This window comes from Scaptodrosophila lebanonensis, unplaced genomic scaffold (genome assembly GCF_003285725.1).
Source record: "Scaptodrosophila lebanonensis strain 11010-0011.00,11010-0021.00 unplaced genomic scaffold, SlebRS2 tig00000163-arrow-arrow-pilon, whole genome shotgun sequence".
NCBI lineage: Eukaryota > Metazoa > Arthropoda > Insecta > Diptera > Drosophilidae > Scaptodrosophila > Scaptodrosophila lebanonensis.
In genome coordinates, this window is record NW_022060598.1 from 790075 (window position 1) to 813053 (window position 22979).

The 22979-nt window shown below is 39.6% G+C and overlaps 4 protein-coding genes and 1 long non-coding RNA gene across 5 annotated transcripts; 2 read left to right on the top strand and 3 right to left on the bottom strand.

The window, feature by feature from the left end:
• Nucleotides 1-3858: 3858 nt before the first annotated feature.
• Nucleotides 3859-4295, top strand: LOC115629756. The gene is made up of 2 exons (XR_003995946.1): nt 3859-4149; nt 4212-4295. It is a non-coding gene; the product is annotated as an uncharacterized LOC115629756 (long non-coding RNA).
• Nucleotides 4296-5635: 1340 nt separating this feature from the next.
• Nucleotides 5636-6752, bottom strand: LOC115629748 (deubiquitinase DESI2). Its single transcript, XM_030526284.1, has 2 exons — nt 6645-6752; nt 5636-6583 (listed from the first exon to the last, which is right to left on the bottom strand). Exon 2 carries the CDS (start codon nt 6508-6510, stop codon nt 5827-5829), a length of 684 nt encoding a protein of 227 aa, XP_030382144.1. The 5' UTR covers nt 6511-6583; nt 6645-6752; the 3' UTR covers nt 5636-5826.
• A 1157-nt stretch (nt 6753-7909) lies between these two features.
• Nucleotides 7910-9646, bottom strand: LOC115629746 (eukaryotic translation initiation factor 3 subunit A). The gene has a single exon (XM_030526281.1). The coding sequence runs from the start codon at nt 9505-9507 to the stop codon at nt 8032-8034; it is 1476 nt and encodes a 491-aa protein (XP_030382141.1). The 5' UTR covers nt 9508-9646; the 3' UTR covers nt 7910-8031.
• A 1597-nt stretch (nt 9647-11243) lies between these two features.
• LOC115629710 (nucleoporin Ndc1-like) lies at nt 11244-13013 on the top strand. The gene has a single exon (XM_030526229.1). The coding sequence runs from the start codon at nt 11244-11246 to the stop codon at nt 13011-13013; it is 1770 nt and encodes a 589-aa protein (XP_030382089.1).
• Nucleotides 13014-15483: 2470 nt separating this feature from the next.
• LOC115629717 (NCK-interacting protein with SH3 domain) lies at nt 15484-22414 on the bottom strand. Its single transcript, XM_030526238.1, has 9 exons — nt 21526-22414; nt 19478-19788; nt 19046-19195; nt 17893-18987; nt 17642-17839; nt 17134-17242; nt 16866-17075; nt 16623-16795; nt 15484-16556 (listed from the first exon to the last, which is right to left on the bottom strand). The coding sequence occupies exons 1-9, from the start codon at nt 21527-21529 to the stop codon at nt 16365-16367; spliced, it is 2442 nt and encodes an 813-aa protein (XP_030382098.1). The 5' UTR covers nt 21530-22414; the 3' UTR covers nt 15484-16364.
• Nucleotides 22415-22979: the final 565 nt, after the last annotated feature.

Here is a 22979-nt window from a genome sequence, read left to right on the forward strand (position 1 = left end):
CTTCCCAAACTATAGTATGGCAATTGATTTAAGGAAATGAGAAGGGCACTCATGCAATTGTTGCATAACTTTTAGGGAGTTCTTGAATATGCTTACATTTCCACAATAAATGAAAGGCACAGAAAAGTACGAAAGCTTAAGCTTTCTTCTGCAGGAATTTTCACATTTCTTCAACAAACATTCCATTCACTGCCTCCATTAGTCAATTTTGATCGCATTTATGCGTTGCTTCAAATTCTTGTGATAAAATTATAAAAATACCTATCGTTTTGTCCGCGACTGTAAAATTTCAAGCCAAACAACTAACCGCCATTAACAAGAACTCTTCACAGCAATCATTTAAGCAATGGCGTGACAAACATTTTTTATAGACAGCAGTCCATGTAGTGGCGAAAACACTTTCTGAACTTTGAACTTGAACTCGAATGGTCAAGACTGCAATCGAAAGTTATTGAAAGACACTCTCAAAGTTTATAGACAGATTTCAAATCAGTTTATTTAGTTTTTTTTTATCCTGAGCAGATTGTAAGCATGGAAAATAAAATGAATATTTCCTTCCAATAAACAGACTTATTTCTTTAGACACAAAATTGATTTCGGAAATTTTATATGTTCGACTCACGGCGCTTCTATCAGGATTTAAAATATTACAAAAATATTATTATAAAGAGTCAAACTTTCAAACTGCAAGCCGACTCCGCTGTATAATACTTAATAATAAGAGAGTTTTTACATTGCCTTTAAAGTTTAAACCACAAGCACTACTTAACATTTTTTGTGGCTTTTTTAGAGACTTACTTACCAGACTATACAGCATCTTGATGATGATGATATGCAGCTTGAGAATGGATATAGAAACAATCTTTTTACTTGAGGTCTTACTCTTTTCATAGAATTTGATTTCTCCTTAAAAATTCAAAATGGAATGCTTCATCTAACTATGGGAAATATTTTTTAAAGACTAATTAACCAGACCAGCTTGACAAATTTCCTTCGCACTCGAAATGGATGTAGAAACAATCTTCTTACTATAGGTTTATGAGAACTGATTTTTAGAGCCCGATGCGAGAATGCTTATACAAACGGTCTAGTTTTATGTGTTTGTTCTTTAAGTACAGATGGCTCTAATATTTGTAGGCAGTCTTTCTCTGCGCTTCTCAAAGCAATATTTCGGCTCGATATTAATTTTTGGTCTTAAGCCCTACTTGGGCTCAGAGTATATAGCGCTTGAGCGAATCAGCAGTAACTTAAGCCATCACTAAGCCTCTTAAGATGCGATTTGTATTCCAAAGATTGCGTGCAAAAAACTATTCGGACTTGGTATTGTTTCTAAACTATGGATGGGTCGTCTGGTGTGCTTATGTGTAAGACTTGTTGATACTCTTCTGCATGGGTTTTTTTTATTTAGTTTAGTTTTATTCACACATACGAGTATATATATATATATACAATATATATTTTTTTTTAGATATTAAAAGAAGTGTTTTTTATTACGAATAGGCTCGGAGGTAAATAAATGCAAATTGAATATAAATAACGAAAATATTTATATAGCAACTAGTCATAGCGAGTAAGTAAACTATAAATTGAGATTTTAGCGTGACACAGTAAAATGTATTGTATGATATATAAATGCTATATATATATATATAAAGATATGTGCATACATATATGTATATGTATGCAACGGCCTACCATAGCGACATAATTGTAAGACGGAAGGAGGATAGGAAGCAGGTATTATGCAAACGCATCCAAAACTCACTTTTTGGTTCGCTTGCCATTTAGCCACGTAACGCAACTAACTTTTGAGTTGCCCGATCGGACTTCAAATGCCTACCAACTCTAGCAATACGCATAAATAAAATACATAGTACTTATATACAACGTACATAATGCATTCGTTCATTTCTCGCATGAAACACTCAAACAACAAACAACAAACAAACCAACATACATACATACATAGCTAAATAACCAACTGGAACTGCAAATGCAACATCAACAGCGACAACAACAACAACAGCAATTAATGCTACTAAAAGCTACCTACACAGGGCTATCGAACTCCTCTACTATATTTAAACTTCTGTAAACTAAATGTAAGATGATTTTTTTTAGCTACACAATGCATTAACGAGTTACACTTTAGTAATTAATTATAATATAATTAGACTCGAAAGAGAAATGTCGACAAAAACTAAAAACAAAAAACAAAAAACGAAAAAACAAAAAACTATACAAAACCAAACAAAGCCCCAAACCCCTCTACAAATAAATAAACTATATATGTATATTAAAATGGAAAAACAAAAAACCAAAACATGTTTCAAATTATGCGCAAACCACAACAACAACAACCACAACAACCAAACAAAACTAAATAAATGGACAAGATATATAAGAAAGAAAACTGCGAACCTCCTCAACATTATTATTACTTTCAAGCCCAAGTCTCAAATGCGCACTAACTCTAGAAAATCTCAGAAAATCAACAGAGAGGTAAGTCAGTAATACTGTACTATTATTGAAGAGGGTAGCAAGTAGGGAAAGAAGATTGGGAAGATTGGGAATCCACATTAAATTTCGCTACTTTTCCAACTAATGACATCGGAATCGTCGGAAACTTTGATGCTCCACACCGAAAGGTAAGCAAGCCATACTGCTAATTATTAGTATTATCTGCGCTAGAGCGAGTGGGGAAATGATATTTTCTGAAGATTGAAAATATGTAGATATTGTTAAGATTTTGAAATTTTGCAACTTATTCAACTGAATAAAACGTAATCGGAAGACTCTGGAAAGGTAAGCAAGCCATGCTGCTAATTATTAGTATTATTGAATAGGGTTCTGTGCTAGAGCGAGTGGGGAAAAGATTCCATTTTAAATCATCGCAACAGACACCTTTTCTGAAGATTGAAAATAGATATTTCTAAGATATTTAAATTTTGCAACTTTTTCAACTGAATAAAACGGAATCACCAAAAGGTAAGCAAGCAATACTGCTAATTAATAGTATATTTGAATAGCGAGTGAAAAAACAATTTGATTTGAACATCAAGAATTGATATTTATTAGATTTTCAAATTGAGCAAAAGTCTCAACTGATTCTAAAAGTTAAATTATGATTATTGTATTATTAATGAAAGCAGAAAAAGTCTTCAGAAATATGTCGCATATTGTTCTTCCAAATTGTAGAAAATGTTTGGAGCCAAAAAAAATTTACCCAGCTTTGGGCTATCCAGAAGTCATATTATCAAAAGGAAGTAACTCAAATTAATTGCACCTAAAATATAACCTTGTTATGTTATGGAAAGAAGTCGGGAAATAAACCTCTTTGAGTTCGATTCGCAAAGATCGCTCTTTGAATAAACAAAAACAAAGCCAGCTCTATGCTGGGCCTTCTCTCTCTCTCTCTCTCTCTCTCTTTATATCTGTCTTTATCTAAGCAACGATTTATAAAACGATATATCTATTTGTTGTTTTAATGTAAACTTTTTTAATAACTAATCATAATAGTTGGGGGAATTTTTTGAACTCACCAGCCCCGAAATATAGATAAGTTATTAGACCTACAAGCAATTAGCTTAAAGAAAAAATTATAAAAAAAATAAAAGTTCATAATGATCAACAAAACAACCAAATTTTGAACTAAAAGCAAAAAATAGTAGAAATATAAATACACAAGAAATATAGAAGTAACAAAAATATTTCAAATAGCAAATCAGTTGTAGTTTCCAAGAAGTGTGCTTTGACATACGATTCGTTTATGTCTAGACAAGTTTAGCTTTCAATTGTTTAGTTGAACAAAAAAAATTGGTGCGTTCTGTAGAAAGTTTTTTATAAATACGGGCTAACAGTTTTAAGCAACATGGCCAGAAAAGTTTGTGCAGTTCAAGTTCTGCAAACACTTTTGAGTGCTTGCGAGCCGATTTCGCGCGGCCAACTGATGTCGATGTTCACAGCGGATCCTGTGGATGCAAGCGTAAGGAAGGAGTTGGACACAATTCTGTCAACTTGCAAGGAATTGGGGATGGTGGTGGAAGTTGACGACTGCTTCTACAACTCCAAGGTGGCACAACTAATTATTGAGCAGTCGAGCTCAGAGGACGGCAGCTCAATCCACAATAAAGGAGATACCGACTAATGGTTGGGGCGTGTCGCTTCTATGTGTTAATTCTGAAAACACTTCCACTGTCCTTTCATTTCAGATCCGTGACATGGCTTCGCTCGTTTGACCAAAAAGCTTCATCAAATTGTTATTCAAATTTAATAAAATCGTAAGATACTGACAAGGTTTGAGTCTCCTTGTGGATAATGGGGAATGGTTATGCATAACCATGGGGAATAGAAAGAAGTTCCCTTACAAGTATATACAATATTCATGGGCAGCCAAGTTGGTTCTTACAGATCTCCGGGTATTGGAGATTATTTTGAAGAGCATTTTTTTGACCTGTCAACATCCTGCTTTATAAGTTTTTCAATCTCTTATAGTATGAGTGTCCATGACTTATGTGTGTCAGTAACTTATACCAATTAAAAAGCGTTAACAATGCTTTAACCAAAGGATATTTTCTAAGTAATTCTAGAAATCAGTTTTAGTTATCTTAGGAAAAGGCGTTTAATAAATCTCTTTCAACTGCAATTCCAATAAGTTCCAATTCCAAAAGGTTTCCAACCAGTAGCGTAACATTTTCTGTCTCTGTTTCGAGGTACGAGTATATTGAACTATTGATCCGGAAATGCTTTTAATGCTTAGACTGTACCTTTTTTGAAATATTTTTTCATTATTATGATAGTCCCATTTAATTTCTTGTTAATGAAAAATACGAATGAAATATTATTTTTTTGGTTGGCCCAAATTCTGCGAAATCGGAGCTTTTGGTTGGGGTTCTCACTCAACCCGAGCTAAAAAAACTGTAGAGATTTGTCAGAAAGCTCTGTACATCCAACATCTGCGCTTACTGAGATTTTCGCCTAGCCTAACAAATACACCTAACTCTGTTTTTACACGGTCTTTTTTACACGATTTTGATATAAGACGGTTTAAAAATTCGAAATTGCAAATACATATATTTCTTTAGAGATAAAGAACCAAACACCTATTTTTGCATATGATCAATGTCTTTTTTTCCACGGTTGTTTTTGGAACCAGTCCACTGTGTAAAAACAGAATTAGGTTATCTTTTCTTCTTGCTTTGATGCGTCCTCATTACACTACAAGTAGTATGTATATACATAAATTTAAAGGAAGTGATTTATCTAGCCCATTAATGATGCCAAGAAGACTCTTAGAGATGGCAAGCCATATCCAAATTTTAATTTTGAATTGCCCATCATCTTGTTTCTAAGGAAGTGGGGATAGAAGAACAAGCTGACTTGTTGTATAGTATTTTTATTTCAGGTGTTATTATTATTCCATTTTAATTTTGAATTGTCCATCATCTTGTTTCTAAGGAAGTGGGGATAGAAGAACAAGCTGACTTAACCTTAATTCGATCTCTCCCCTTTGTTTATTATGATTTTACGGCTCGCCTTTCTTCAGTCTCTCTCTCTCTCTCTGATAAGAAAGAATTGTTGTTGTATAGTATTTTTATTTCAGGTGTTATTATTATTCCATATTCATTGCGCTGGATTGATGGCAAACATACACAATTACATCAATTTATTGAACAACTACAAAATACAAAGGAACAACTGACCGAAAAGCAACAATCTCGCTGCGATTACGAACTTAACGCGTGTGTCGTTCTTTTGGGGGAATACGGGGGGGAAACAGACGCTCGCTCGACAACACCACGATCTTGAAGCCAAACGACACTATCTTTACGACGTCGACTGCGACTGCGGCTGACGCTGGCGGTGCTGGCGATGTTTGCGATCTGAGCGATGTGTGGTTTGCTGGGGTTGGGGTTGTTGTGGAGGTGGTTGTGGTTGTGGTAGTGGTGGCTGGGGCCCATCATCCTGAGACGGAGTCATCCACTCGAGCGGCAGGCAGCGATGTAAGAACGGCACACAGGTAACAAAGTATGCCAATCTGTTGATCCAGGGTGGTATTTCCTGGCCGCACAGCACGCGGGTGAACGTATTGGAGAAGTGATTGCAGTTGTTGTTCGTCAGATGGTAGCAGTCGCCATGGAACTGATGTCCCAGATCGTCGACAATGCGATGCACCTCCTCACAACTCAGCTCCGTATAGCCGATGCTAATGCTCTCGCGATATTGAAACTGTTCGCCCAACTCGTTGCGATTGTTTCGGGGCGCTATTTCGAATATGCCTGTGACTGGATAGCGATGGCCGCCATAGGCGAACTCGGTGTCATAGACCTGCACACCCGAATGGAACACGCCCAGGCCTAGGGGCGTTGTGTAGTCATTGATGCTGAACATGTCATAGACGTTTAATACAACCGGCTCCTTGCCGACCACATTCAAGGGCAACAGCTCATCGCGACAGCTCTCCTTGGATGTTGTGAAGCAGCTCAGTATGGGAAGACGGTGGCAGAACATGTTTCTATTCGCTTCTCCTTCTTCTTCCTTTTGTTGGTATTTGGAATGTGGAATCAGCAGCAATGACCATGGGCTAATGGGTTGGAGATGGGGAATTACAGAGCTGAACATCGCACCCGTGGAGCACGACTTACCCTCCAGTTCCCCTTTAGTCTGTTATTAGTGTACTTGTGGCTGTTGCACAATTTTGACTTAAAATTTTATTCGGTTTTCTATTTGTACTCGTCTGACTGACTTCCTGACACAATGAACGATTGACATTTCATGGCAAAGACCACTGGGGTGGATGCCTATATCAATATGCCTAAGACAATCCACGACCGTTCCAGCCCTATACTCGTATTCTATCTCATTCTATCGTCTTTCTGTGGACATGACGGTCGCAATCGACAGCCGTTCCCCCCACATGCACTCACTCAAGCGCTTTCCAAGCAACTGAAAGCTCTAAGCGCTGTCCCTCAAAAGAGCTCGTTCTACGCGACGATCCGATTTAATGCTCTTTCGCTGACCAGCGAGCGGACAGTGCCTGCAAACTGTATGCTCTCTTGGTCATTAAAAGTATTAGCAACAAAAAGCTACCGCCTCAATCAAAATCTCTTAAGCGTGAGATCAACTCTACGCGAAGGTAAGTGATCGAACGAGATCTGACTATATAGCTGGCTAAAGGATTTATCTGAGCTTTAAGCAATTCTTGATTTAGCAAGCACTAGACTATCCCTTCCAAGCTCTAAAAAGTAAGACCAACTCTATAGCTAGATGAAAGATCAAACGAGATCTAACTGGGTACGCAAATGTAGGATGGACATATCTAATCTTCGGATATAGCTTTAATCAATTCTTGATTTAGCAAGCAATATACTGTCCCTCCGAATCTCTTAAACGTGAGATCAACTCTATATCTAGATGGAAGATCAAACAAGATCTAACTGTGTACGCAAATTGTAGGATGGATTTTTGATTTAGCAAACACTAGACTATGCTTTCGCATCTCTTAACCGTGAGATCAACTCTATACCTAGATAAAAGATCCAAATTGTAGGATGAAGGACATATCTTATCTTCAAATATAGCTTTAATCAATTCTTGATTTAGTAACCCCTAAATTATCCCTTCAGGTCTCTAAAGCTTGACATCAACTCTATAGCTAGATGAAAGACCAAACGAGATCTAACTGTGTACGCAAATGTAGGATGGACATATCTTATCTTCGAATAAAGCTTCAATCAATTCTCAATATAGCAAGCACTAGACTATGCCTTCGAAACTCTAAAACGTGAGATCAACTCTATACCTGGATAAAAGATCTAACAAGATCTAACTATATAGCTGGCTAAAAGATTTATCTGAGATTTAATCAATTCTTGATTAAAGTACGGGGCTCAAAGAGGAAGTCAGATCATTGTAGTGTGTGCTTTCATTAACGTAGTTAATATATATATTTTTTATTCCGAACGGAATCGTGCTATATGTGACTTCTTTATGTACAATTTCAACACTATATGGTATTGTTTCTCAGTGTCTTTAGTTGCGCTTCACCATGCCTAGAGCGACGATCTCCTCGTCGGTGAGAACACCGCCCCGCAACGTATAGATGAGCTCTTTGGGCTTTTCCATGAGTATCCGTATACGCTCCTCGGATATTTTGCGATCGTTTTCGGCTGCCATGGCGATTATGGTACGTTCCAACTGTTTCTCCTCCTTATAGGTGGCGGCGCGGCGTTTCTCACTCTCCTCGACTATGGCTGTCACTTGGGCACAGGCATCCTTTTTGATTTGGTGCAGGAGCTTCTCGCGCGCATCTTGCATTTGATATTGACGCTCAAAGAAGCAGGTGCTGTCGTGGGGGATCATCAGGTCAAGCGCTTTCTCCCTCTTCCTGTGGAACTCTCTTTCCTTGCACAACAGGATCAGCTCCTGACGCACCCTATTCTTCTCCTTCAGCTTGTCCAGCGTCGCATGGTAGAACTCGTGATCATCTTTCTCCCGATGCTCGCGCACCAGCAGATCTGTAATGAGCTTATCGCGCACATCCTTCTCCTTCTTGATCACACTGAGCTGAGAGCAGACAACAGCGCTGTTGGCCTTTCGGGTCTCCACGCATTCTACGCGTCGTCGCAGTGCCGCCTCCTCCTCGGTCTTTGTTTTCTCGTGCATGGCGTCCAAGAGGCCGACTTCGGAGCGCACCATCGTCACCCGATTCGACTCTTTGATGTTCTTCTGCATAGCCTCAAACTCGTCAAGGGACTGCTTGAGGGCTTGGCGATGCTTGAGTTTACGCTCGGCAGCCTGCATTGTATCTCTGGCGAGGCTCATTTCGTCTCTGCGTCGCGCCAGTTGGCACTCCTCCACTTCGGCCATGCGTTGCAGGCGTCGACGGGTGCGATTGTCCTCCATTTGCTTGATCAGCTGACGGCGAAAGGAGTCAGCCTTGCTGCGCAGCGCGATCTCCTCGAGTCGCATCTCCTCGTTGATGCGCTCGCGCTGTTGGCGGGCCTGTTCCTTCTCGCGAAGGTACGCGTTGCGGCGCTCCTGCACAGTGGTATCTGCCTGGTTTCTAATCTTCAAAGACGTCTGGGCGCGCTCCAACTCGAGGTCTAGGGCGCGCAAATTTTGACTGCTTTCGTGCATCTGTTGACGGACGCTCGTCTCAACCATTTCCCGATTGCGCTCCACCTTCATAGCCTTGGCCACAGCGTCGTCCACTTGCCCCTCCTGTAGATGGGGAAAGACTTTGCTGTTGCGTTCGGCCGCCAACTCCACCACCTGCTTCTTGACAGTACGGAAGATAGTCTTGATGGCATTACTCGGGTCCTTAACCAAGGGATCGGCGGTTGGATCGGTGTCTGAAGAGCCAAAATTCAGAGGCTTCATACGCCTCAGTATATTGTCCACCGGCTCCTGCTCGACGGTGGCAAACATGGAAACGCCCGGCTCGTCCCAGGCCCCATACTGGATGTGTGGCACCTCCAAGAGCCGCTTCGGATCCTTGACGTACATTCTGCAGCCAGAAACCAAAATTCCAGCAAAACGTGAAACCTAATAACCTAATAATAGAAACAAAAACCCTGAAATGTGTACTATGGACCGTATAATACACGTCCGACTCAGCGTCTCTTGCGTATCTTTTTCTGCTTTTGCGCTGGCAAGTCGAATCGAAATCGTGTGTTAACGTAACGAAATATGTTGATGAACTGATAATGTGTCTCAGAGAAACTTCAAACTGCTGACTTGTTATTTGAAAAGCAGGCCACTGGGATGGAAAGGAATAATAAAGTGAAGCAACTAAATTTTAATAATGATGAATAGGTTTTCAGTAACCCATTCAGCCAAAGGAACAATTGCGTGATAGTTGCCTCAGCTGGGTCTAACCAAGTAGAGGCCTTGACTCTCCACACCTAAGCAGAAAGAATTCGTCGGAATCTGTAATATACTAGCCAATGATCTCCTGAGTCGGTGAACACTAATTGTTAACTTATCCTTTGAGGTTCAAGTCCACTTAAAATATAGTTCGTAGCCTGCATACGAAAAATGCTTAAAGTCTAGACCAAAGCAATCTAAAAAGTTATCGGCGGCTAAGTACTTAGATAGTCGCTACTCTCCATCAAGTACTCCAGCACTTTTGACTATTAACACATTTATGGGAACTTTGGAACATCCATGAATATGGACGCTTCAGAACTCTATCACCATATCTCCTGCCACAGAGCAGTTTTACAATTTTGTTCATCAATTCGGATCAAATAGCCTTATAAAGAATGAATTTTAATTCTCAAAAGACTCTTTAATAGCTGTATGATACATACATATAGTCAGTAATTGTCCAAGAGGGATTTATGATTGGAACAGACAATAAAATATATACAACTTAATCATAAATGCACCTAAACAATAAAAAAATATATAAAATCGTTTAACGACAGACATTTTATATTTTTATAGAAGTCTCCTGGTTGGTTAGTTGGCTACAGATTGTCAGATAAACAGACTTAGTCCATAAAAAGAAAGTCCAGTTCCATACCTTAATGAATAACTTTTCATCTCATAGAGTTCTGAAAAATAAATAAATACAAGAATTCGATGAAATATTGCAGCTGATGTTTATTCATAAGGAATGATTCAACAAATGTGAAGAGTTCAAGTGAGATATCGCCTGAATATAAACCTGAATGTTAAGTTGTTTAGCCAAACAGCTTCCCTACGATGCTCTCAATTTAATTAAAAGAAAAAAAAAAGTTACTATCCCAGTCTAGAAGTAAATCAAAGAAAGAGTTCTGGTGAATGATCTCTGAAAGAAATAAAGAATTGCTCTCGTTCCCGACCAGCCACTTACAAATACCTAAGCTAATTATTAAGGCTAAGTTTAAAAAAATTGCATCGTTACTTACCTATTTCTACTTGTATTTAGAACCAATCGAACTGATTTGATTCTCCTTTTTGGATAGACTAGTATGTGACATTTATAGTAGGATCAGCTCGACAATCAGAATTCATCCAAATCTTCTAAGCCAATGGGTTCTATGTGTTCGTAGCCGATTTAATTTTCAACCTCTACTGAAAATACTTTTGAAGTTCACAGTTCAGGTATGTTTGGCTTTTAGTGTCAACCTCAAACATTTCTCGGAAAGTATATTCATATTTCTAGAAAAAATTGTTTTTTTTTTTCAAAAGAAAAAAACAAAAAAAAATATTTTTATACTCTTTACAAGTATTCATCCTTCATCCTTCCATCTACGATGTGGTGCTGGCGCGAATGCAAGTTGGAATTCATGTTCCGGATTCCGGCAAATGTGCGCAAAGTTATGTTACGGCGCTACTATTGGGCCACATGGCTATGTGCCGGCTTGGAGTACGCGCTACTGAGCCTATTTTTGTTGGTCGCCCTGTTGGACAGCGAATATCCGGGCGACTGGATTGCGAATGTCTTCCAGGCGACACTCTATTCGCTGTATACCTGGGCGGCGATGCAAGGCGTGGTTGTGGGCGTGGCTTTTTACGGGATACTGCTCTTTAAGGCGCACAATCTACGCCCGATCTTATATCGCACTCGATTCGAGCGACTGGTTGGGGAATTGCCCCGAAAATGTTTACTACTCGCATCGGTTATCTACATGGGCGTCTGCAGCGGCTTGCTTTATGGCAGCTTCCTCGAGGATGGGATGTCCTTTTTGCACTATTATGGCATAGTTTGCGCCTTAATTTATTTTATACGCGTCCATCGCCGTTTCCGTAACTTTGTGAAGCTGCCTGTAGTGCGGTTCGACCAGAGCCACACATTGCAATGGATATGGTGGAGATCCTTTCAGCTGGCACTCCACGAGAACTGTGTATCTTTTGGCATTCTGACCATCTGGAACTGGGACTTGTTTTGGGAGAATCCGCGCGTGTCGCTTTATGCTTATGGGGTGGGTGTCCTGATCACAGCGAAGCTGCATATTGTCCGACAGATGTATGAGATGGTGCTGTACCTACAGCTGCCGCTGGTCCTCCAGAACTGGGAAATCGAAACGAAGAAGGGCATATCCGTGCCTGCAATGCTTTCACAATTGTTGCACCGATCTGTACGCGGGCTGTTTGGGGAGCTATTTGATTGTGGCTTGGAGGAAACACGCCAGGAGTTAGGCTTAGCCGAGGCGCTAAGCACCAATCTTCTGTACGGATTTCAACTGCAGGCGTCTAAGGACTTTTACGACATGATGTCCTGCTGCGAGAACACAAGAAGTAAAAACATTTTTCAATTGGATTGCGTCAGCCGATGTCCTTGGCTGCCAGTACGCGACCTTATCTTCGACATGATTGAGGATTTTGTCAAGAAAATGGAAATCTGCTGCCCCCAACCGAGTTGGCCGAAAAGGCAGAGATCTCTGGCCGAGATGTTGCGTGAGAGCGAGAAGCAGGCGCGCTTACATCTAGGGATGCGTCCCCTAGTCCCACCAATGCCGAAACTATGCCTATGGAAGCGCGCCCCCGACCAGGAGCCCCAATGCGAAAGCCTGAATGATGCACCGAATTCCCGGTACAATCTTTACGAGTATCCGCAATCGCTAATGTGCTGGCTGAAGCTGATCCTGGAAGTAGTCATCCAGAGTTTCATTAACTCGGTGCCCCCCCTAAGAGCCCTATTCGTGGCCGATATCTGTGCGCCAGTCAATTATGAGCTACACTGTGCCCAGCCGTTGCGCTGGCTCTTGCAGGGACTCGTCTGCGTCTGTGAGCGTTCGTTGCATGAGGACAAGTACGGGATGTTGCAGAGCGATCTGAAGAAGATATTCGACCTACTCCTGAAAGTTGAGCGACAGCTGATCAATGCTCGCGAGCTGACAAGACCAAGTTTGCAAAACATACGTCCTGCTAAACTGGATAGGAGCTACTATCTGCTGTGGATCGCTGCAGAGCGCAGTCTTAACAGATTGCTAGAGACATTCGATCCTTATTTGAATCACATTTTGGACATGGGGCTGCAGCAGAAACTCCGAGAACGATCGTTGAATTCTCCTCTGACCTAAGATATTAATGAATTGCGTTAAATTATTTTGGTTATTTGTTGTCGATTCTATATAGTATACAAATTATAATTTACATGTTCTCTTCTCTTTTTGAGAAACTGTCGCTCTTGGCGGATGCTTAGGAACATGACTCGCAAGGAGTTACAATCTGCTTCCATCCATACTAATTGGAGAAACTATAGAGTCGCGTTGCGAGACTTGAAGTTAAAACTGGGGAGTAGAAACTTTATCTAAAATGAAACGTTTTTTTTCTCAATTAGATACATTATTTGTATTTCTTTATTTTGTTTTTTATTTTTATTTTTTGACGTTACAATTATTGCAGTTTCGTTACATACTTAATGCGTTGCTTGAAAAATTCATATTTTAGATCCTTGAAATGACAAAAAAAAAAATGAAAAAAAAACGAAATCCTATGAATATGGAAATGAAATTGGAGATTTCGCTATCTTGCTGTTTCATAAACTACAATTTCTTCTGAATTATTTATGCACATTGTTGCAATATAAAATGCTGTGCTGTGATTTATTTTATTTATAATAATTTTTTTTTGTTAACTTTTTTAACCAGACAAACGTACAGCATGCTTGGATCTTCGCTTATTGATATTGTTATTAAATTTTTTTTTATATAATTCGAATTCGAATTGTGGCAACTTTTTATTGAGCGTTGAGCAAACTTTTTAGGTAGCTTGAGAAGGCTTGAGCTGCCACTGAGGTATTCGCCAAGCGTCTTTCTTTCTATCTTTCTTTCTATTCTTCTGTGTTTTTGCATTTTTTGGGGAAATCAAAAAATAAATAATTTGAAAATAGTCGTGAAGATCGTTTGAAATCACTTTTCCGCAACTGCCCTTCAACCAAAAGAAACTTTGTTTTACCAATTATTGCCATGACAGCTATACGATATAAAGACTCCGATTTTGATAAAACTTCAGAATATCATGAGACACTACAAAAACCTCATTAATTCTCAATTTGGTTATGATATCGGACTACGAGTTACGTACGAGTTTTTAGTACTATATGATATTGTGGACCGATTTGAATGAATCATTAGAATATTATCATAGTTGGCAGAGTTGCTTCAGATATCTTCAAAAACAAAAAAGTGAACCCACTAAGATTGACTTTTCCTTCGATCGTTCCTATGGCAGCTATACAAAATAATGAGGCTATCTATCATTTGTAATAAACTTGCTCTGCATTTGGATAAGACACGTCTACATACCAAGTTTGGTGTCCTTAGTTGTTATGGTGCACGAGTACTCGATGTTCATACAGACGTACATATATGTGCCTATAGTATGGGATTTACCACGTCCGTCTGTGGCTGGTTTATGCCTTTTAACGCTTCGGGTACAGAGTATATAATGAGCGGAAAAACAAGATTCGACGGATAGTACATCTACAACTTAAGGCATACAGTAAAATAAAATATATAGATGGAATTAGATAATTATGTTGGTATGCTTGTCTTCACAATTCAAAAACTCAAAACAAATTTTATTTTTTTTTTTTTTTTTGATTCTCTCAAAGGTCGTAAATTAGCTCAGTTTCTTTCGTTTCTGTTTGTTAATAGCGGCACAAATACAAGTATGGGTGTTGTTTTTTGTGGTTGTTGTGTGTGTGTTTTGATTTAATTCAATTTCTTTGATTTGCATTTCTTTACAAGAATCTAACAATTGTTAACAATAAACTTAATAGATAGCATAGACACCTTGCCGATTTCAAACAGTTAATAACAATTGCAAAATTTGCTTAAGCGTAATGACTGAAAACAGTGCTTCGAGTTAAAAGCAAAAACTATGCATTACTTATTACTACAAAAAAAAAATTAATTGATTGATAACTTAAAACTGTTCTCTTCACCTCATTCTTCTTATGTGTTTTATATAAGTAAGTGTTTATGTGTTATTTATTTCATTTCTTTTCTTTTGTTTGTTTGTTTTTGTCGAAAAACTCTGTATGCTTCGGTGCTATAATGAATTAGTTTTAGAACAAGAGCGATAGAGAGGGAGAAATTGTGGTTAAGATAAATGTTTGTATGTATGTATGTATGTAGTCGTAAGTATATAGAAGAAGTTTGAATGCAGGTTAAGGCCTATGTGTGGCAATTGTTGTATTTTTGTATTCCTCTTTAGTTCTATTGCGGAGTGCTGACCACTCCCTTCATTTTCTAAATCGATGCCAGACTATATAGAAATTTCGTTTATCGATTATCTCAGCTTAATCGTCTCTCTGTCTCTCTGTGTATATAAATGTTTAAATGCATTTGTGCCACATACTATATGTATATGTGTGTATGTATGCATGTGTATATGTATGCTTGTTGAGCTTTAACAATATTTGGTTTCATTTTTTTTAAATATTTGTATTAATTGTTCTCATAGATTATATAAACAAATTTAACATTAGATGCTTCTGCATTTTTTGCCTTTTTTTCTTTTAGTTTTCATTAAATGTGTGTTGCTGGTTTTGTCTTTTGCTTTTAGATATCAATAAACATTTCATTTAATATTTACCTATATATTTATATAATATAAATATCAATTTCTTGTTATATTCAGTTAATTTTCGATTTTGCAATTGAAATCTTTGGCTAAACAAATGAATGCAATTTCTGTGTGATACTTAAAAATCGTCGTTTTCCTATGCATGCCTGCCTATCAAATGTTAACAAATTTTATTTAAGACTATATAGTCTTATATATATATATATGTGCTATGACTTTTTTCCCCATATATCGTTAAATGTATGTATGTATCTTCGTATTTTTTGTTGCTGTAAATCTAGTAGTAGAGCTCAATTGGCCAGTACTACAACGTCCAATTCGCAGAGACACTTAAGAGCTATGTTCATAAGATAAATTGATGTGGTAGATGCAAATGTTACAGAGCACTGAACAGAATATATGTAAGTATATATGTATACGACGAGCCTACAATACAATACAAATCGATGTTTTAAGACTAATTTCAAAAGTTCAATTCAAAACACAATTGCGTGGCTGCGTTCGATTAGAATTCAAACTTACAATGCAAACCAAATTTGTATCTTTGGAATTAGCGTTTGACTAGAAATTTAGACATAAATCAAATGCAATAACATATTATAGTTTTGAAAATATTCCAAGGATTAACACAATTTTTCCAAAGACATACATATGTATGGTTTTGTGTAAGCGAGCATTTTGTTTCGAATGCACAGCCTAATATTTTTTCCGTTTTTTGTTCTGTTCTGTTTATGTTTAAAACTAGACAATCTAAAAATTCGACTGGCCCGTAATGGACCTCACTAGCAACGTTTCACAATTAAAATGGTTGGTTTAGTTAAATGATCTCTATTTTGGATTTATGCTTTGAACAACTGCGGAAATTCGTTTGCTATTTCGCGCACCAACTGCTGATCCGAGGCGCTGCATTCGGTCTCCTCGCAAAAGATTCGCGTGAAGATCTTCATGAGGTCGTGTTTGCGATGCTGATGCTCCTGATAGTTTGTATTTCGCAAGATGCGACGACACAGCTCCAAATAGCAGGGACGTGTCTGCCAAACACAATTCAAGTATATTAGTGTGCAAACAGCAGTGATTAACACTAATATTGTACTTACCGGGCTGCCTGCATCAAGATCCGACAGCTGACGCACCACAATATCTATAAGCACCTTAATGTCGTTCGTGTAGAACATGCCCGCCGTATCCGGATGGCTGAAAATGTCTATAAACATGCGCAGCACCGTATTCATATGCTCATTGGGATGTTTAAGCATGCGCGTGGGATCATCTGCAACAGACAAACGACAAATACAGATTAGAGATCTGTTCCACTGCCCTTGAAAATAAGTGCAACACACCCTCGCGATTCAAGAGTAACAGCAGCTTCTCTGTGAACACCTTAGCCGTGGGTAGGTTCTGCATCGCCTCGATGATGACGTTCACCGTATGCTCGCCGAACTGCTGATTGAATGCCAGGATCAGGGCAATCACCATATCCACCAGCACCTCCGGATTGTTGCCCTCGACTATTTCGAGCAGGAAACTTGCAAAATGCACTCCCAAGTAATCTACAAGCAATCATTAATTAATAATTATGTTAAGCAAGAGGTACAATCGATCACATACCCTGATGATTAACCGGCATTGCCTGGCCTAGCGAGAATATTATCGTTAACATATTCACCAGCTGCTTAAAACGATCCAAATTCGAAAAGTGGGTCTTCATGTCTTCTACCTGCAAAGAGAAACGTACGTTAAGGTTTTCGTAATAACATTTTCAGTTCAAAAACTCCATTCTATTTTGTGCTTAAATATAAAACATTATAGAACATAGTGGTAAGATGAGATATATTCATAAAAACTACAATGATTTCGACCTTTGACTAGCCTTTTTATACCCTATGTTCGTAAGGTAAAAAGGATATACGTATTAGGTTTGTGCAAGGTATGTATCAGGCAAGCACATACAAGTATAGACATGTCCGTTCGTGGGTCTAGAACTGAAGCATCTCCATATAGCTGTCTAAAATCGCGTTTCACAGATCTCCCTTTACTTTAATCCCCACGCAACAACAAGTTAGAAGAGCTGCCTTAAATATTCAATCACCGCTAAGGAAGGGGTAAAAATACTTACAATCTCTAGTGGCAGCACCGAAGTCAGCAATATGTCCACTATAATGTGGTCCAGATGACAGGCAGCAGTGAAAGTCTTTAATAGCAAGCGTTTGATGGACCAGCGCGTCTCCATTTGATAATACTGTACGAGGTTGATGAACATCTGATATTGATCGCAGGACATCTCATAGCAGCTGATATTTTCGTCAGCATTATTCTGTAAGGCACAACTTAGATTTCGAGTGAACATTTTCTTTAGTGTTGACTCACCAATATCTCGACTAGCTCCTCGAGAAACTGTAAAATGTCCTCCTCGTCCTCATAGAGCATCCAAGTGCGCTGCTCCGTATCGTTCTTGCAGTCGGCCAGCTGGGAAAACAAATACTGCAGACGCTTCGAGTCGTGCGTGATGCCCAGCAGCTCCTTGGGGGTGGCCACCTTGCCGGTGACATGGACAGCCACAGCCTCCAGGTAAGGATTGATGGCACCATTGTATAGCTGTTCCAGGCTAGTCAGCACCACGCGCAGTGCCTCGCAGGAGAGGTCAAAGCTAAGGTTTGTATTGCGACGCAAAGCGTCTACAATCTGATAAACATCTGAGGACTCCACTTTGAGCTGAGCACTCGCATGGAGGCCACCACGATGCGAGGGACTCTCAATGCTGTCCAGAGCTTGGCTATTTTCGGCACTGTTGGCAAAATCCCCATTGCCATTGCAACCCTCGTCGCTGCCATCGGATTTGTCGGGTCCACTGTAGACAGTCTGGCTGAGGAGTTCGCCGGGAGCGGCACCGTTGCTGCTGCTGCCATTGCCCGAGGATTTGTGAACGCTGCCGGTGGTTGACGCCGCCCCAGCGGAACGTCCGCCGCCTGCGCCGTTTTTATTATGCGCCTGATGGCGGCCATCAGTGGCACTTAACTGACTAGTCTCCTTGTAGGTGGTCACCACATCTTCGCTGGTCGTGGTTGTGGTTGTTGTCGTCTCCGATGGCTCCGATGTAATGCTGTTGTCCTGCGCCACATCACTGGTCTTGGCAGCGGCAACGGGCGGCGCTGGCAGTGGCAGTGGCTGTTGCTGCTGTTGTTGCTGCTGTTGTTGCTGCTGCTGTTGCTGCTGCTGAGGCGTCTGTATCGTGCAGCTGCTGCTTTGAAGCTGCATGGTGCCCATACTGGGGGACTCCGGCATGGCTTGCGGCACGCTGGCGCCCACTGCGGGACTGGACATGCTCTTTCTGCTCATGTCCAGACGTTGCGAGGCGGGCGGACTGTGCTGCTGCTGCTGCTGTTTGTGGCACTTGGTCAGTTGCTTTTCGCTATAGCTGTGCGAATAGCTCAGTGAAGAGTCGCCATCGCGTTCCGAACTCTCCTGCAGTTCAAGTTCGAGTAGATATTGGTGTAATGTTTGGGTTTTGGGGTGGACTTACCGCATATAGCTTTTCCATGGTGTGCTTCTTTTCACGCAAACGCTCCAACAGCTCATCTTTGGACATAATGCCATTGATCTCGAGCTCATTGCACTTCTCCAGCGACTCAATGGACGAGTTGAGGAAACTGATGAGGAAATCATGTTCCACCTGTGTGTGCAAAGCAATGAAGGAAACATTACATTCTGTCTAACTGCTAACTGTACATTTGTCCTTAGAGCGTGTAGAAGTGTGTGTGTGTGTGTGTGTGTGTGCACACCCTCGAGACATGGCGCACACTTGTGGCCCAAGCACTTCAACTACATTGTGCATGGCAAAATCCTAAAGGCACTTGAAGTTGACGATGATGTCGATGTCGACGAATGCTTTTAGGTACCCCCCTCCCCCCACTCCCCTGCTTAGCACAACCCAACCCCTTTGGCGAGTACTCACCTTAATCTTCATTACGTAATTCGATGGCACAAAGCCAATGTTGCCCTTCATGCTGACCACTTGCCACCAATTCCTTTGGCGTGCCGATGTCTGATACAATATAAAATATTCGCCCTCATCGAAGCTGATAGTCTTGGGATAAACCGCTTGAAAGTCATAGAGCGCCTTAAGCATCTCGATGCCTTCGCTTGAGGATGCTGTTCCGGCTGTTGTTGCTGTCGCTGCTGTCGCTGCTGCTGCTGCTTCAGTTGTTCCTGTTCCTGTTCCCAATCCTGTTCCCGTTTCTGTTGTTTTTGTTGGCGCTGCTGCGGCTGCTTAGAAGAAGCACAAGCAAAAGAAAAACAAAAAACAAACAAAAAACAGCACACGCGCTTTTAATAATAAAACCTTTTGAATAATAAACGCGTACGAATTTATGTTTTGAAGGACGATATGTGGGCGTGGACACAACAAACGTCAAACGGGAAACCAAAAGACAAGTCCGGAGTTGATTTTTTTTTTTTTTTTTTCAAATAGGCAGTGGCAGAAAATTGCAGGCGTTAAAAGTTCGCTGCCGAGGGCCAACTGGTGACTGACGTTGGACTCTGACTCCGGGCCAGGCTCACACACACACACACACACACGTACACGCACACACCTATGCTTCAGCACATACACAGAGACATTTACTCACGGGCTGGCGTGCACGAAGCACGTACGAGTGCGCTTGCAGGCAACAAAAACAACAACAACAAATTACCACAATGAGCAGTAAAATGCAATTTTTCTTTTCTAGTTCTTTCTTGTTGGCTTTTGTTTCCTTGGTTGTTGTTATTGTTTGCGCTTTTTGCTACTTTCTGCCACACAATGTTTACTCACGCACACAGTTGCAGAGTTCTACAGTTACCGTTATGCACACACACTTATGTATACACACACCAACAACACCATTAAGAGCAAAAACATCTCCTGCGCGCGTCGTCCTTGTTGTTGCTTGGTTTGTTGTTGTCACAGAAAATTGTGTGAAAATCTCGACACGAAGTAGAAGAACAAACCGTTTCGAAACAGGACGCCCCACTCCCAGCTTATTTTCTCTCTCTCTATTCCTGGCCCACTCACTCTCTCTCTCTTTATTCTGCTGGTGTTTGCTTTGACTCTCTGCTCAATTTTTTTTTCTGCTTTCGAACTAGTTCTTGCTTTGGCTGTAATGCAATTTCCGGGCCAGCCCAAAAGCATGCAAAGGTGAATTAACGTTACGAGGGTAGACCGAAAAGTTTCCCAACAAATTTATCTTTTTCAATTAGAGTAAAAATTTTATAATAAAAACCTGCTTCAAATGGTGCCCACAACTTTTGTTGCTACTTTACAACCAATTACTACTTGAGTATAAATACGCAATTGATGCAATTAATTAATTAATTGACAGGCAGTTCAAAGCTCTGAGATCATCACGAATTGGAAGTGTATGCATTTATTTAAACTAAAAAGAAATATGGCAACAGCAAAGAAACAAATAACAATAAATCTAATGCATTTCATCTATTTGCTTGTTCCCAATATTTCTTCATTTTATTACAACACATTATAGGTAAGCCCCAAATTTTTGGTTTTCTAAAAAAACCAATAAAAAGTAATAACTCTTGTAACGAAATAGGCATGAATGTGTCTGAAACGTTTATCAACATTAATAGCAATTTTTAATTGGCGAAACTTTCAAGGTAACCCACCAATACCTGAAAGTATGATGAATGCGATGGTTCGAGGGTAACTGAATAATAAATATACTACACATACAAAACAGCCTTTCTCAGAGACCATCCTTAATAATAGTGTCATTCATTTCATTATACATATGTATAATGGGAAAACATAATAAAAGGAGACACATACATACATACATACGTCAATATTTATAAATGTGTAAGGTCAGATGTGAATCAAAATCCTTGTCCTGCAGTCTCATTGTCAAATACACACATATCCTTTTCATAAATACACACATACAACAACATGTTTGTCTATATAAACATATGTATGCAAATTGGGCAAAAAGAAAACAACCCACTTACCCATATTTTCAGCGCCAGCTCAGCACTTCAATGTGTGTGAGTGCCGTTCGTGCCTATTTATATTTGTATATGTATGTATGTGTACGAGTGTGAGCCTTTCGTGTCTCTTCTTCCTATTGCTTTTCCTGTGCTTTGTCGTTCTGGCGCTTTACCGTTAACCAAGGACGTTTACTGTAGCTTGCCTTTGTTGTGTTTTGCTATTGTCGATTGTTTATACACACATGTGTGTGTTTGTGTGTGTGTATGCTTTTGGGTGTGGAGCTTGAAAAATTAATCACTTCCAAGTTGGTCGACACAATTTCTTTAATCACTTGTTGTTGGCGTTGTGGTTGGGCGACGCTGGGGGCGTTGCCAGTCACTGCATATTTACAGTTATAAAAATTGCAACAATTGACGCACACACACAACTACACGAGAATACACGTTAATTCAATTTGTTTTCTTTTTTGTATCATTTATGCTGCATTTTGCATTGCACTCCACCAAAAGGCACAAATCTACACACACATAAATAAATGAACACATGCGCATCAATTTACAATCATACAAATGTACGTGTACCTACGTACATGCACATGTATATGCAGGAATGTATGTATGTGTACGCGCGCGCACTTACTATTTGTTTATGGTAACGGTGCTTTGCGTTTGTTTTGATTGCATGAGCGGTCCATTATGAGGCACGAATTGTGTTTTGGCAGCAACAAAAATCTGACATTACAGCACACTCACACACATACACCGAATGCCGATGTCCCTGTTGCCCTTCAGCTGTGTGAGGGGCAACCGGCAAAATGTTAAGGTTCGTAGTGACAGCGACGACAGTAACAACAAATATAGCCACAATACGAATCTAATTACAAGTAAATGCACACGCGCACTAGTTTATATATATTCTAAGGAAATTTATCTGGAAGCTGCAGCCATGCCTATCCAGTGTCACCATATAACTACTTGCAGTTATCGTTTGTCAGCTGTGTGCGACTCGATAAATTTTGGTGCTCAAGGCCTATTTATCGTTTTATCGCTTATTGGGGGAGCGCGCGTTTTGTGGCAATTTAAAAATGTTGAATGAAAAGCCGTACTTAGCATTTGCAAACTTCGTTTACTTGCATTCTTTGTTAGGGTTTGTGTGTGTAGATACATATACATATATATATATATATATATATATATATATATATATATTATATATATATATATATATATATATATATATATATATATATATATATATATATATATATATATTGTGACTTTTGTTGCCTGCTAAAATACTGTCATAGGGGCAAAAGGTACACAAATGTTCTTTTGTTTTAGTTAGTTTAAACATTCAGGCGAAACAACAGTTTTCGTTTTATCTCTTCATTTAATACAACTTAAATGCGTATTGCGTACAAAATTGAATCATCTATTTAGTTCAGTTGAATTGCAAGGCATTCTAATATTATGAT